The sequence below is a fragment of the Panulirus ornatus genome, chromosome 43 (assembly GCF_036320965.1).
Source record: "Panulirus ornatus isolate Po-2019 chromosome 43, ASM3632096v1, whole genome shotgun sequence".
NCBI lineage: Eukaryota > Metazoa > Arthropoda > Malacostraca > Decapoda > Palinuridae > Panulirus > Panulirus ornatus.
Window position 1 is genome coordinate 29,038,975 of NC_092266.1, and position 16,064 is coordinate 29,055,038.

Below are 16,064 nucleotides of genomic sequence, written 5' to 3' on the forward strand. Positions count from 1 at the left end.
GCTGCTGAAGTTTCTCACTGGTGTCTGCCACCAGAACCATGTCATCTAAAACAACTATTTACCCCCCCCCCCCCCTCCTCCAAAAAAAAAAGGCTTGCTGTAGATTTGTCCCCAGCTCAAGGACCCTTTCATTAACCTTACACACCCTGTGTATTAAACAGTTCAGACAACTCTGGCAACATTACACATCTTTACTCCAGATCCACCTTCACTGATAACTTTTCACACACCTCCCATCCTCCTGGCCAACTTGTCTTACTTTCCTGGCAAAAACTCCTCAGCACCGAGGAGCTTTAGTTTACCCCGCATTGCACCCTTCACAAGGCCTCTCTATCAGTCTTTATTATATTTTTTTTTTTTTTGTCTAGATCCATGTATCCCATATGCAATTCACTATTTCTCCAAGTATTTATTGCACATTATTCTCAAGGCAGACCCTTGCCTCAAACGTCATCGAGCTCTCATGAAGACATCCTGCTCCTTCTTCCATACACATACCTAGGTATGCTCGACAGACTTATACTATACCTCTAACTGGAACATTCACTTATGCCTCCCTTGCCTTTATGTAAGGGCATTATTCGTACATTTTGCAGAAAACCTCGTGACCGCATCACAACACTGACATCACCCACAAGTGGAAACATGCAGCTCTAATTACACGATTAGGTCTACAACAACGGCTCTCCCAGAACGAAATGTCGGTTATCTCCGAAGGCATTCGTTTAACCCAAAAAGACAACAATTCAATTCACATCTTCCAGCAGTTAGCAACCACAAATACTCAGCACGTAAATGATACAAAGACACTCATTACTATTCCACCTCAACATGCCCGGGACTCATTCTTTTAAGCAGCACTAGACCACTATCACTCCATTACTAACTGCCATCCTCCAAACAGAAATAGATAGCCTACCCCTGTCTCACCCTTCAGCAACCTTCTCACAGATCCCCCACTCAACAAATAAAACAGACATAACGCATTCACACACCAGTCTGAAAACTTCAAGTTAAGAAATAAGGATAATGAGACAATTGAATAATAAGTGAAGATTTTTTTTAAGTGGATATCATTGCAACTGGAGACACCATGGAGTATACAATAATATATATATTAATCATAATGGCTTTGATGGGTGGTGTGGACCAGGGCTGTGCACCAGTTGACTAGGGGATCATAATGGTGGGTGGTGAGGACCAGCTGTACACCAGTTGGTGGGGTCATACGATGATGGTGGGGTGTGGTGGACCACAGCTGTACACCAGTTGGCTGGATGTATCAGTGGTGGGCTCGAAAGTTATATTATGCCAACTGGGTGCAGGTGACGCGTCGGTTATGGATGGTGGCTAACTGTGCCTCCTTTTGCTCCTTTTGATGGTGCAGCAGCTGCAAGTAGGCGACCGCGCTGCTTGACGCATACAGTATTGCACTAATGAAGCCCAAGGCCTTCCGACAAGTAAATACACACGACTCATCAATTACAATAATTTCAAATCAGAAAATGTAGTGAGATTATATAATTGGAAATAGTGATATTATATAACTGGAAAGTGAATGACGTAGTGGAATGACATAACTATGATTATTGTTTCATTTAGGTGAAACTGATAATTATTGGTCTTTAGCGGATTTCCCCTAAACACTAAGGTTTGAAATTCAGAGCAAAAACCTTTTCATACAAGTGCAAGTAAGTAGTAAATGTCTTAAGGAAATATGATAGGGAATTCTAGTTAAAGCATGGTGTATGGGACTCCTACGCATGGTGGTTATCCTGCTGATCACATACACTTGGAGACTTTGTCAACCAGTGGTACCGGAAGATCCTTAAGGTTATCTACTCGTTCATTGGTACCGAGAAAGACTTAAGGTTATCTAGCTGCTCAGTGGTATAGGAGACAGGCTATATACCCAGCTAACGGAAGATAAATAGGATGAAGTACACAACCCATCGGGAAAAAAAGTGGTAGAGGATGTGTGGATCAGGTGTTTGCTTTGAAGAATGTATGTGAGAAATACTTAGAAAAGCAAATGGATTTGTATGTAGCATTTATGGATCTGGAGAAGGCATATGATAGAGTTGATAGAGATGCTCTGTGGAAGGTATTAAGAATATATGGTGTGGGAGGCAAGTTGTTAGAAGCAGTGAAAAGTTTTTATCGAGGATGTAAGGCATGTGTACGTGTAGGAAGAGAGGAAAGTGATTGGTTCTCAGTGAATGTAGGTTTGCGGCAGGGGTGTGTGATGTCTCCATGGTTGTTTAATTTGTTTATGGATGGGGTTGTTAGGGAGGTAAATGCAAGAGTCCTGGAAAGAGGGGCAAGTATGAAGTCTGTTGGGGATGAGAGAGCTTGGGAAGTGAGTCAGTTGTTGTTCGCTGATGATACAGCGCTGGTGGCTGATTCATGTGAGAAACTGCAGAAGCTGGTGACTGAGTTTGGTAAAGTGTGTGGAAGAAGAAAGTTAAGAGTAAATGTGAATAAGAGCAAGGTTATTAGGTACAGTAGGGTTGAGGGTCAAGTCAATTGGGAGGTGAGTTTGAATGGAGAAAAACTGGAGGAAGTGAAGTGTTTTAGATATCTGGGAGTGGATCTGTCAGCGGATGGAACCATGGAAGCGGAAGTGGATCATAGGGTGGGGGAGGGGGCGAAAATTTTGGGAGCCTTGAAAAATGTGTGGAAGTCGAGAACATTATCTCGGAAAGCAAAAATGGGTATGTTTGAAGGAATAGTGGTTCCAACAATGTTGTATGGTTGCGAGGCGTGGGCTATGGATAGAGTTGTGCGCAGGAGGATGGATGTGCTGGAAATGAGATGTTTGAGGACAATGTGTGGTATGAGGTGGTTTGATCGAGTAAGTAACGTAAGGGTAAGAGAGATGTGTGGAAATAAAAAGAGCGTGGTTGAGAGAGCAGAAGAGGGTGTTTTGAAATGGTTTGGGCACATGGAGAGAATGAGTGAGGAAAGATTGACCAAGAGGATATATGTGTCGGAGGTGGAGGGAACGAGGAGAAGAGGGAGACCAAATTGGAGGTGGAAAGATGGAGTGAAAAAGATTTTGTGTGATCGGGGCCTGAACATGCAGGAGGGTGTAAGGAGGGCAAGGAATAGAGTGAATTGGAGCGATGTGGTATACAGGGGTTGACGTGCTGTCAGTGGAGTGAATCAAGGTATGTGAAGCGTCTGGGGTAAACCATGGAAAGCTGTGTAGGTATGTATATTTGCGTGTGTGGACGTGTGTATGTACATGTGTATGGGGGGGGGGGCATTTCTTTCGTCTGTTTCCTTGCGCTACCTCGCAAACGCGGGAGACAGCGACAAAGTATAAAAAAAAAAAAAAAAAAAAATCTATCCCTGGGGATATATATATATATATATATATATATATATATCTTTACTGAAGTGAGAATTAACTGCTTCTAAGGGATTTTTTACTAAGTTTAGAATATGTTGTGTTATCATTTTGATCATTTATTTTAGATGAATAGATAAGGCTAACACTGTTGTGATTTTAGACAAAAGTAACTATTTATCCAAAACGAATGATCTAAATGGTAACACAACATATTTAGATATCTAGGAGTGGATCTGGCAGCGGATGGAACCATGGAAGCGGAAGTGGATCATAGGGTGGGGGAGGGGGCGAAAATTCTGGGGGCCTTGAAGAATGTGTGGAAGTCGAGAACATTATCTCGGAAAGCAAAAATGGGTATGTTTGAAGGAATAGTGGTTCCAACAATGTTGTATGGTTGCGAGGCGTGGGCTATGGATAGAGTTGTGCGCAGGAGGATGGATGTGCTGGAAATGAGATGTTTGAGGACAATGTGTGGTGTGAGGTGGTTTGATCGAGTGAGTAACGTAAGGGTAAGAGAGATGTGTGGAAATAAAAAGAGCGTGGTTGAGAGAGCAGAAGAGGGTGTTTTGAAGTGGTTTGGGCACATGGAGAGGATGAGTGAGGAAAGATTGACCAAGAGGATATATGTGTCGGAGGTGGAGGGAACAAGGAGAAGAGGGAGACCAAATTGGAGGTGGAAAGATGGAGTGAAAAAGATTTTGTGTGATCGGGGCCTGAACATGCAGGAGGGTGAAAGGAGGGCAAGGAATAGAGTGAATTGGAGCGATGTGGTATACAGGGGTTGACGTGCTGTCAGTGGATTGAATCAGGGCATGTGGAGCGTCCGGGGTAGGCCGTGGAGGGCTGTGTAGGTATGTATATTTGCGTGTGTGGACGTGTGTATGTACATGTGTAGGGGGGGGGGTTGGGCCATTTCTTTCGTCTGTTTCCTTGCGCTACCTCGCAAACGCGGGAGACAGCGACAAAGTATAAAAAAAAAAAATAAAAAAAAAAAAAAAAAAAAATATATATATATATATATATATATATATATATATATATATATATATATGGGCCCTGTGGCAAGAGGGCGAGGACTGTAGGGTTCTGGAAATGTATGAGAGTAGGCAAAGACCCGATACTCACAATGGCAGCGACAGTGAGGGGCTGGTCAGCACAGCCTTCGTTAGTCAGGGTGAAGGCGGAGCCAGTCAGCGTCACCGCTAACGCTACCGTGTTGAACACCACCTCCTGCAGAGACATGTATGTTAACTCCTGTTTAGGGTAGAAGCGTAGACGTATGCAGATGAGAGAGGAGATACTTACTGGGAGTAATAAGTGCCAGGGCTACCTGGCTGGGAGTAGGAGGTTCCTGGGCCACCTGGCTAGGAGTAGGAGGAGCCTGGTCTATCTGGACATGATTTTATTCAACATGTAATTTTCTTTTACATTTTGCACCACATCTTTTGCGGAGACAATCCGCCTCATCAGATGCAAACAATTCATAAATTTGTGTAAATCCCAACACCATCACACAAATTCCGATTCATCCTATCCTCTGCCATTATCGACTACACCACTGGCCTGACCGTTAAAGGAAAAGTAAAGGGGGGGGGGGGTGCCTTGTGGCTAAGGGGGGGGGGGGGTTATTTGTGGGGGTTAGGGGGTTGGCGTGGTTACACAAGATGTGTTGAACTATTTTTCATGTTTTCGTTTCTTGATAGTTCTTTCACGATTTGGTTGATAACAGGATGTGGTTTAAAGTTACATGGGGACAAATTATATACAATTAAGACAGATTGAGTGACGTTACGTGTAGCATAATCAGAAGAGGGGTACATTGTATGTGACCGGGTTGTTAAGGTCTAAATGGTGATGGTTTTCATGACAGTGCTTAGCGATGGCATTTTAGTGGTCATGCCTGCGCACTGAATGACAGGGAGAACCCACAAAAATACGATCGCTAAACACTGTTATGAAAACGATCACCATGTAGACTTTAACAACCCAGTCACATTGTACCCCTCTTCTGATTATGCTACACGTAACGTCACTCAATTTGTCTTAATTGCTATAATACTAAGAACTTTAATTTGTCCCTGGTAACATTAAACCACATCCTATTATCAACCAAATCATTTTGAAAAGATCATCGAGAAACGAAAACATAAGAATTATAGTTGAACACGTATTACCCAGGCCAACCCCACCCACACAATCCCCCTTAACCACAAGATACCCCCACTTCACAAGATACCCCCACTTTCCCTTTAATGGTCAGGCCAGTGTGAAGTCGAAAATGGCAGAGACGGAATTTGTGGGGTGGTGCTGGGATTTTAAAAACAATGAATTGTTTGCACCTGATGAGGCAGATTGTGTCCGTTAAACATATGCTACATGTATAGAAAAATTGTATATTGAATAAAATCTATCTGAACCAGTGAATTGGGATTTCCCCTTTAAAACTATCATCACGGGTTAGTGAGATCAACATAATATATATATATATATATATATATATATATATATATATATATATATATATATATATATATATATATATATATATATATATATGCGTTTTTATATATAATATATAAGAGAGGAACATCAACATCAAGAAGCAATGGTATTGAGATCTGCATGATACTCGTGAGAGGGAAGACATTTGACCGGGAGGCAGAGTGGTGGGGTGTTGGACGCCGTACAGTGTTGCTCTTAATGAAGCGTTGCATGTCGTCACGAAGGATTGTAGACTGTGAAGCGTTAGTCATCGTAGACTGCTGTACGACGTGCAAAGGTGGAAGCCTTGGATGATGTACGAAGTGGAGTGGTGGACGTCATGGAATGCAAGAGGTTGTGAAGCACTGGGCATTGCTGAGTGGTGGACATCTTGAAGCGACAGACTAGATGGAGTCGTAAACACCATGAAGTGGGGAACATGGATTACTGGATGTTATAGGACTTAGCGGAGTGTTAGGAGAGTATGGATTGCTAAAGCCTGTGTGGTGTGTTAGGCACACATACTGTCACGTCGATCGCCATGAGATTCAAAAGGAGTAGAATGTAGCGGGAGGTGTTAGAGTGGTCTTCTTCAGAGATATGTAAAACCAGTCTTGTGAAGTATGTGGTACAGTGAGTTTGAGAGGGAGACAGAGTGAGTGGAAGGGTGAAGTGTGAGAGAAAGGGGTAGACTCACTCCCTTAACCCAGGTTGGGATGGCGAGAGGGTTCCTGCCCTCCAACAGCACCAGTATGGCCGACACATAGGAGACGAGGGTGACGCCGGCACACACCCCCACTGGCAGCACGTACAGCGTCACGAAACTGGAGGTGTTGCCACACTTGTTGCCCGCCAGGAACATCACCAGACCCGTCACCAGCACCATCTGTGGGGGAGGCAATATGATCAACATTCCCGTCACCAGCACCACCTGTGGTACGGGCATTACCATCACGTCACCAGGAGTGGCTGACGTAATCTGGGTTATCTTGAACTTGGAAAGTCGTCACTGAATACATGGGCGTTGTCGCACACAACTCCTGTCACGGACGAAAGTCCACATCAAGGCCGGGCCTTAATTTGACTATAAAGAGGCTAACGAAAAGGGAAAAGAAGAAACGAGGAAAAAGTTTTCACGAGGAAATATTTTGTAAGAAATTACAAACCTGACTTTTAATAAATGCCAGATCACATTTATTGGGAAAGATATTAGTGAGTAGAGAATTCCAACACTTCGATGTTTAGTGGGGGAAAAATCATAAAATCGTCCCACCCTTGAGTTGCCAACGGCCACACACAAATGTGACGCAGCAGCATGCCCAGTATTGCGTGATCTAGCTAAAAGTGGTAGACATACAAGCAGCCACCTCTCGGGAGCGAAAACCAAAGCAGAAGAGGGAAGGTAAACGAACATTACGACGTAGGTCAAGTTTTAAAGTTAGCATGGAAGAGTTTTAAGTCGGACGCTTACGGCTCAACTCTTTCCAGGAAGGATGCAAAGCTAGAACCACCCCAGACGTAAGAGTAAGTGCTCTATATGAGGAAGGATAAATCTTTTGTATAATCGGAGCAACTGTTCAGATGAAAAGAAAGTTCGACATCTAAACAGGATTCCCGGTATCCTGCAAACAGATTTACAGCTATTTTCATGACTTGAAGTTTCAAAACAACGTAAGTTCATTAATTCTGATCCATACTTACACTGAAAATCCTAACCAACCAGTCAACAAGTCACCCACTTTCTTATCAAATTCAACAGCAATACCATCCAGTCCAGCTGCCTTGCCATATTTTATCCTTCGTAAGGCATTCATCACCTTTTTCTTCACCAAACCACTCTCCATGACTCACCGCATACCACCCCGACCATACCCAAACACCCTACATTTGGCACCTTATCATCAAAATCACTCAAAAGTCCTTCAGATCCAAACGCCCTATATTTGCCACCCTATCATCAAACTCAACAGTCCTTCAAAATACTCATTCCATCTCCTCCTCACTTCATCACTACCTGTTATCACTTCCCCCTTTGTCTCCTTCAGAGATATTCCTATTTGTTCTTTTTGTTTTTCGCACATTATTAATCTTCTTCCAAAACATTTGATTCTCCCTAATTTTATCGATATTCTCACCCCTCTTTTTCAACCCCTGCACCTTCCTCATGACCTCTTGCTGCTCTCTCATATACATCCCCTAATGATTTGCACTCCTTCCCTATAAGTACCGCTCAAACGCCTGTCTTTTTCACAAACAACTTTACTTCTCCAGCCTACCACTCACCACCCTTTCTAATCTGCCCACCACACCATTTGCATGCCAAATGCATCTCTCGCACATGCCAGCACTACTTCCCTAAATACCTTCCATTCCTCATCTACCCCCATAACTTCATTTGTTCTCACTTTTTGCCGTTCTATACTCTCAATCTCTCCTGGTATTTCTTCACACGTCTCCTTTCCAAGCACATTAACTTTTACCAAACCGTTCTCACTGACAGTTTTTTCTTTTCCTAAAACCTCTACAAATCGTCACCCTTTCCTCCACAATATAGTGATCAGAGACATCCCACCAGCTGTCCTTCCCAGCACATTTACATCCAAATGTCTCTCTTTTACACGCCTATCAGTTGATATGCAATCTGATAATGCTCGATGACCATCTTTCCTTTTCACATACGGGCACTTTATGTATGTCCTTTTGAAACCAGGTATTCCCAATCCCCAGTCCTTATATATATATATATATATATATATATATATATATATATATATATATATATATATATATATACATATATATATATATATATATATATATATATATATATATATATATATATATATATATATATATATATGTTTTGATAAATATGCTTCACATATACAAAAGCATTTCATTTTCTCATTTCACATTTCCCTGATTAGTCATTCATAAATCATGTGATATTATTTGGTCATGAAATGCTTTTGTATATGTGAAGCATATTTATCAAAACTTTAGTAGAGGGTACTGTGCAATAAATATTTCCATGTTTGTAAAAATTTGAATTGCTCTGGTTGCAAAGAAAAAATTTAACAAAAAAAGAAAAATTAAACCAATCAATAGGTTATATATTACAAGCATAAAATGGGCAAATGAAGCATTTTAATATCTGGTACTTATGACTGATAAATGAACACATTAACTTGCACTATAAGTATTGTTGGATATGTGGTGATTTACTTCCACACGAATATGAAATGTTTCCATACCATAACATTGCATTTATAGTGAATTGGTACCTATTCCCTGTTTTAGTTGTATTACACTAGATTGAATTTAGAAGTCCACCTTGTATCACGTACATCCTTCTAAAGTGATGTACTACAGAGGAGTACACGGAAATTTTCCAAATAATAATGAGGCAAGTCGCCGGCAATGCACATGTCACCATCACTTAACACAGTATAGCTAATGATGTAAGTCAGTGTAAATTATTGGTACTGTAAACTTGAATCAGATGTATTTGACATAGATTCCTTGCATTATCCTTTTGGCTAAAACAAGATGGAAAGGAAAAGTTTGCAGTTGTGGGAAGGTACATTTGTAGGCTGGTGTATGGTAGTGTTCAAAGAAGATTTTAGAATCTGCCGTAGAATTCTGTGCTTATTTGTGGACACTTCCACAAAATCTTTATTCTGTGTGATGGTTACACATTTATTTGTAATGAGTATTGACCCTCGAGTTCCCTCTAAGATTTTTATTGTGCAATTTTTTTTTATAGAAAACTTGTTATTGTGATTTTAACATTCCCTGTTTGTTTCAGAAATAACATCTGTTACTTGGTTGAAAAATCTGTAACATGCATAGTGATAAATTTCCCACGTATTCCCTGCGTGTCGTAAAAGGCGACTGAAAGGGGAGGGAGCGGGGGACTGGAAATCCTCCCATTTTTTTTTTTTTAATTTTCCAAAAGAAGGAGCAGAGAATGGGGCCAGGTGGGGATATTCCCTCGCAGGCCCAGTCCTCTGTTCTTAGCGCTACCTTGCTAATGCAGGAACAGAGGGGGCAAGGTGAGGATATTCCAAAAAATGCCCAGTCCTCTGTTCTTAACGCTACCTCGCTAACGCGGGAAATGGTGAATAGTTTAAAAGAAAAGAATATATATATATATATATATATATATATATATATATATATATATATATATATATATATCCCTGGGGATAGGGGAGAAAGAATACTTCCCACGTATTCCCTGCGTGTCGTAGAAGGCGACTAAAAGGGGAGGGAGCGGGGGGGCTGGAAATCCTCCCCTCTTTTTTTTTTTTAATTTTCCAAAAGAAGGAACAGAGAAGGGGGCCAGGTGAGGATGTTCCCTCAGAGGCCCAGTCCTCTGTTCTTAACGCTACCTTGCTGATGCGGGAAATGGCGAATAGTTTGAAAAAAAAAATACATGTATATATATTCCTATGAGTCCACGGGGAAAGTGAAACACGAAAAGATCCCAAGTGCACTTTCGTGTAATAATCACATCATCAGGGGAAACACAAGAGAGAAATTCTTTCTTTTTTTTAAAGTATCCGCCATTTCCCGCATTAGCGAGGTAGCGTTAAGAACAGAGGACTGGGCCTTTGTGGAATATCCTCACCTGGCCCCCCTCTGTTCCTTCTTTTGGAAAATTAAAAAAAATGCAAAAAAAAGAGAGGGGAGGATTTCCAGCTTCCCTCTCCCTCCCCTTTTAGTCGCCTTCTACGACACGCAGGGAATACGTGGGAAGTATTCTTCATTCCCTATCCCCAGGGATAACAAGAGAGAAATATAACAGTCAATTGATATACATCGAAGAGACGAAGCTAGGACGTCATTTGGTAAACATGCGATTGTCCAATATAAATATAACTGACTTATATTTATTGTGTCTCCCCTGATGATGTGATTATTACACGAAAGTGCACTTGGGAACTTTTCGTGTTTCATTTTCCCCGTTGACTCATAGGAATATCTTGATCACGCGCAAAATTGTGATCCTTTCCAATATATATATATATATATATATATATATATATATATATATATATATATATATATATATATGTATATATATATATATATGAATAACTTAATCGCCGTCTCCTGCGTCAGCGAGGTAGCGCAAGGAAAGACGAGGAATGGACCACCCACATGTCCATGTATATACATAAACGCCCATACACGCACACACACACACACATACATTTCAACGTATACATGCATATACATACACAGACATATACATATATACCCATGTACATATTCATACTTGCTGCCTTCATCCATTCTCGTCGCCACCCCGCCATACATGAAAATAGCATCCCCCACCCTCCCCTCCAGAGAGGTAGCGCCAGGAAAAGACAAAAAAAAAAAAAAAAAGACCACATTCGTTCAAGACCACATTAGTTCACACTCAATCTCTAGCTGTCATGTGTAATGCAACGAAACCACAGCTCCCTTTCCACATCCAGGCCCCACAGACCTTTCCATGGTTTACCCCATACGCTTCACATGCCCTGGCTCAGTCCAAAGACATGTCGACCCCGGTGTACCGCATCCTCCCAACTCATTATATTCCTTGCACACCACACACTCCCGCATGTTCAGGCCCCAATCACTCAAAATCTTTTTCACTCCATCCTTCCACCTCCAATTTGGTCTCCCACTTCTCTATCCCTCCATCTCTGGCACATATCCTCTCTGTCAACCTTTCCTCACTCATTTTTTCCATATGTGCAAACCATTTCAACACACCCTCTTCTGCTCTCTCAACCACACTTTTTTTTATTACCATACATCTCTTACCCTTCCCTTCCACCCTAACAAGTGCTGATGCACTTACGATGGTCGACAGGTAGCGGTTTAATTTCAAAATGTATCGTCGACACAGAGCGTGCTAAGATAAGGGAAGATTAGATTAGACAAGCACTGGAAACGGGTGTTCGTTCGTCAAACACTTATAAAAATGATAAAGGGGAGAGCGCATTATTACATCAGGATAAAATACGTGTGATTTGAGGTGACAGGAGCTCAGAGTATGCATGTGCTGAAGGTGTCCAGAGAAGTTATTATAGTTGTTAAGATCTGAAGTTTTTTTTTCATTTTACGCAGTAGAGAAAAAATCCGCGTCGTCCCATAAATAATAATAATAATAATAATAATAATAATGATAATAATAATAATAATGATAATAGTAATGATAATAGATAATGATAATATAGTGATAATAATAATAATAAAAGTAATAATGATAATAATAATAATAATAATAATAATAATAATAATGATAATAATGATAATGATAATAATAATAATAATAATAATAATAATAATAATAATAATTACTTGATTTTACCATTAAGACAATATACAGGAACCAGAGAGTACAAATACGTATATTTGTATTTCTGTTTATCTTATGCAAACCGCTGACGTGCAACATAATGCAGAGTTGTGTCTGATTACGAATTAGGATTTTTTTTAATAAGTCATAGAGGGACAATGAACAACAGTGAACAGGCAACAACAGTTGTTCTGTTGAATCTGTAAAACAGTCATTAAGTCGTGGATGATGATGATGTTAAGGCAAGACTAGGAAACTAGTGGAAGCTGTCACACTTTGATACAGGGTAGTGATGATGTAGTTGAGTTTTGGGTGAATGATATATTTCTTACGGCCAGATCTGAAAAGGAGGATAGTGGGTAGTGAGGTACAGAGCAGCTGAGGCCTGATGTGAAATGGATGTTTGACTGAAATATTTTCATTTTTGGTGTGCCAAGCATTCCAGGACTTCAAGCATTATTTCCAACTGTTCTTTGTGATGTACTTTCCGACAGACTAGTCGTAATGTCACTTTTTGATAGAACCTTTCTGATAGCATAGTCGCTATGTCACTTTTTAACAGCCTAGAGCCTAGATATATTCATTTCGTGTGGCAGTTGAAGCCTGCAATATCCATTTGCTCTGACTTGATCTATTGTTGTCTTAATATCGACTCGTGTGTTTACCCACACGCAGGGACGTTGCATCATCCCTCAAGCGCTGTTCACAGGCTACCTAGTGCTTGGGGGATGGCATGATGTGAGCGTGGGAAGGGTGACGTATACAGACAACTGTGTTTAAGATACAGATCGGGTTAGTATGACATGGGGGTTTGCAGCAGGCCATCTGCCCCAGACCCTCTTCTACACAGGGTTACGTCAGTAAGCCTTTTGTCGTAAGTCAGGCTCAATTTGATAACCTGAATGAGACTTACAAAGAGACTACCAGGTCTCCCCTATCTCACTTTCCTGCCCCTACCTGACTCCTCTTCCCTTCCAGAATATATCATAGGGAAAAAGATATTCTAGCACGTACTGTGGCTTTAATATTGATTTGAGGAGCATTTTTCAACACAGTGTGGTGAAGGGAGTAGACATACCTTTGCTTGTAGTTTGATGAGAAGTGACTTAGCTGTTCACTACGTATTAGGCTCACACCATATATTAGCTTCACTCTACATATTAGCTTTACCTTATATGTCAACTGGACACCACTTATATTAGCACACCATATTAGTTTCACAACACATCAGTTCATGCCATATATTAGCTGCACACTATATATTAGCTTCACACCACATAACACTTGTACACCACATAGCTACACACCATATATTAGCTTTCTACAATATATAAGCATCACAACACATATCAGCTTCACATCATGTATTAGCTGCACACCACATATTAGCTTCATTCACATCACATATATGCAACACACCACATATCAGCTTCATATCACATATCAGTTGGACGCAATAGATTAGTTCCACACGGCATGTGATTACGAACGTCTCTGTCATCTTACATGTGGGGTTTTAATTAATTTAATTTTTTTGACTGAAGGCCTTTGTAACTTAATTCTCTCAGCTCTCTACCTCAGCACATTTGCTCTACATTCCCAAAGGTTTGAGTTGCTTTTCGGATCAGTGTTGACACGGATCATAAAGGAATTTTTCACTTTTTGGTCTTTTAAGGTTTCAGCAATTTCATTATGAAGATGTTTAATACCATTCATTCCAGTGTCGTATTTTCTTGTTTGTAGACGCTGTGAGGGTTGTAAGCCCGCAGTAGGTTTCCTTGTCTTGATATTGACAAAGGAATTCTTTGGATTAGTAAATACAAATTTGTAAGTAGGGACCTGTGATTGTTCCACATGCTTCCAAAACACTTTTGTGGCCCTTGAAGGACGCACTTCACATTTTCACCAAAGCCCACGTATGTTTATAGAAACGGTATATTTATTTTTTCTGGTAAATCACAGAGGATCCAGTCATGTCTCTCAGCTATTTTCTTGACTGGTCAGCTGAATCCGTGTTTATATTCACCTTCACCCTTAAGCCAACTAGACACCACTAACCATACACGACCATCAAACGTCACTTTCTGAGACCTTGGAGGACCACCTTGTATGGAGGTGTACTCGGTTAATTTGACCTGAGATATAAGGATCCTACCGATGATACATCGCGGGCCTTAACAGCATCACTTATTCATTCCTCGTCAGTGACGCTAATCTTAGAGGTATTTTAATGGTTTCCCTATCATCTTACACTTGGTATGTCAGTAGGCTGTTGTCTGCAACCGCCCGGGGAAGCACTAGAAATGCATGTATATGGTAACAGCTTTCGGGGTCCATTGGAGGGTTTTTGTGATAAAAGATCGCAGAAGTATAGCTTATCGTAGAGACCGTAGGAGTGCGAGTAGATAAGTTAATAGAAAATGTCTAGAGGAGAGCAACAAAAATGGTATCAGAAATTAGTCACAGGAAAATGTTTTGAGGCCTTAATATTGCCCACCATGAAAAAGAGTGAGGGGTGACCTGATCACAGCCTTTATGTTTTTAAAACGGATGGATAACCTATACAGTGACCAGTTTTGGAGCAATGTAGTAATAAAACAAAGAACAAATGGAACTAAGAAAGAGAATTGCTAAATAACAAAAAAGATGGGAAGTACTGATATAGTACAAGAGTGGTGGATGAACATAACAAAATGAATAAAGACACGGTAAATGTAAGCCTACAAGAATTCAAAAAGTTGTATTTTGATAATAGGAAATATTCATAGTTGAGGCTCCCGAGTGTAAACTTCCCTCCCCTTACAATGAAATAGGTAATTACACACAGTGAAATTATATATATATATATATATATATATATATATATATATATATATATATATATATATATATATATATATATATGCGTATACCCAATATCCTGAGTGGTGAGGGAAGATGTGTGGCTTACCATCTGTGCAACCTTAAGGATGCCTGCTGAAGACACCACAAATTGGCTACCACGGAACCTATTCATCTTCCAAGACTGCTCACGATCCTACAACACTGCCTTCAATCCTCCAGTTGCCGTTCCTGTCCCGGGTTGACGTCCCAGTCCCGTGTGGTCGTCTTCGCGCCCCCCTTGTGGTCGTCCCCTTCCCGTGTGGTTGTCGCTGAGTCCGCAGCAGCTAGGGTTACTAGCGTCAGGCTCACGACACAACAGATTTTTGATGGCGGTCTCTACAACAGACTGCGGCGTCGATTTACGTCGAGGTGTACTTGCAAATGTTAATGATGTGTGGAGGGTACAGGAAGGCCGAGGTACACTCCTTCCTTACAGCAGTATTACGACGAGTGACTGTCGCATAGTTCTCTTCGTGTTACAATGACTCAGGTACCTGCTGTACCATCTGTACCCTGCCACTGAGCAAGTTGTAACAGCATCCCCAGTGCTGTGGTGGCGGCGCTGTTACTCAGGCTGTTCAGGTGTAGGAAGGCTGCATCAGCCACAGTAACTTTACCTCACATTGTCCACTACCTCACCTCTGTTGACACTCGTACCCAGCTGGTCCCAGACTCCGGTACACCCAAGCATTTGGGTCCAGTATGGAGGGTGTACCTATAGCCCGGCACAGAGCTGCGCAACGCCTGAGAGCAAAGAACAGGTTGGAAATATAATGAGTGATAAGCCAGTGTCAGGGAGAGGTAATCAGAGTTTAGGCAGAATAACATCCTTGTCTGTTAAAAATGGTCGAACCTCAGTTACCTAACGATTGGAAAATGGCATCAGTGTAAGTGGCAGATAGAGCAGTACGGAGCCTTGGGTGAGAGATAATGACAGTGGTATCAGCAGTGTTCATACTGGGAAAAAATATCCTTATCTATATACAT

At 41.1% G+C, this 16,064-nt stretch overlaps 1 protein-coding gene across 1 annotated transcript; it reads right to left on the bottom strand.

Moving 5' to 3' along the window:
• Window positions 1-1,043: 1,043 nt before the first annotated feature.
• Window positions 1,044-15,834, bottom strand: LOC139762478 (uncharacterized). The gene is made up of 4 exons (XM_071687401.1): window positions 15,145-15,834; window positions 6,534-6,722; window positions 4,481-4,585; window positions 1,044-1,450 (listed from the first exon to the last, which is right to left on the bottom strand). Exons 1-4 carry the CDS (start codon window positions 15,208-15,210, stop codon window positions 1,307-1,309), a joined length of 504 nt encoding a protein of 167 aa, XP_071543502.1. The 5' UTR covers window positions 15,211-15,834; the 3' UTR covers window positions 1,044-1,306.
• Between the last annotated feature and the right edge of the window lie 230 nt (window positions 15,835-16,064).

Coding starts and splice junctions, on each gene's coding strand:
- LOC139762478 (XM_071687401.1), bottom strand. CDS start 15,210: ATGAATAGGTTCCGTGGTAGCCAATTTGTGGTGTCTTCAGCAGGCATC. Junction 6,723..15,144: donor TCCTTAAGGTTGCACAGATG/GTAAGCCACACA, acceptor CCTCCCCCACAG/ATGGTGCTGGTGACGGGTCT. Junction 1,451..4,480: donor CCCTCACTGTCGCTGCCATT/GTGAGTATCGGG, acceptor ACTTGTCGGAAG/GCCTTGGGCTTCATTAGTGC.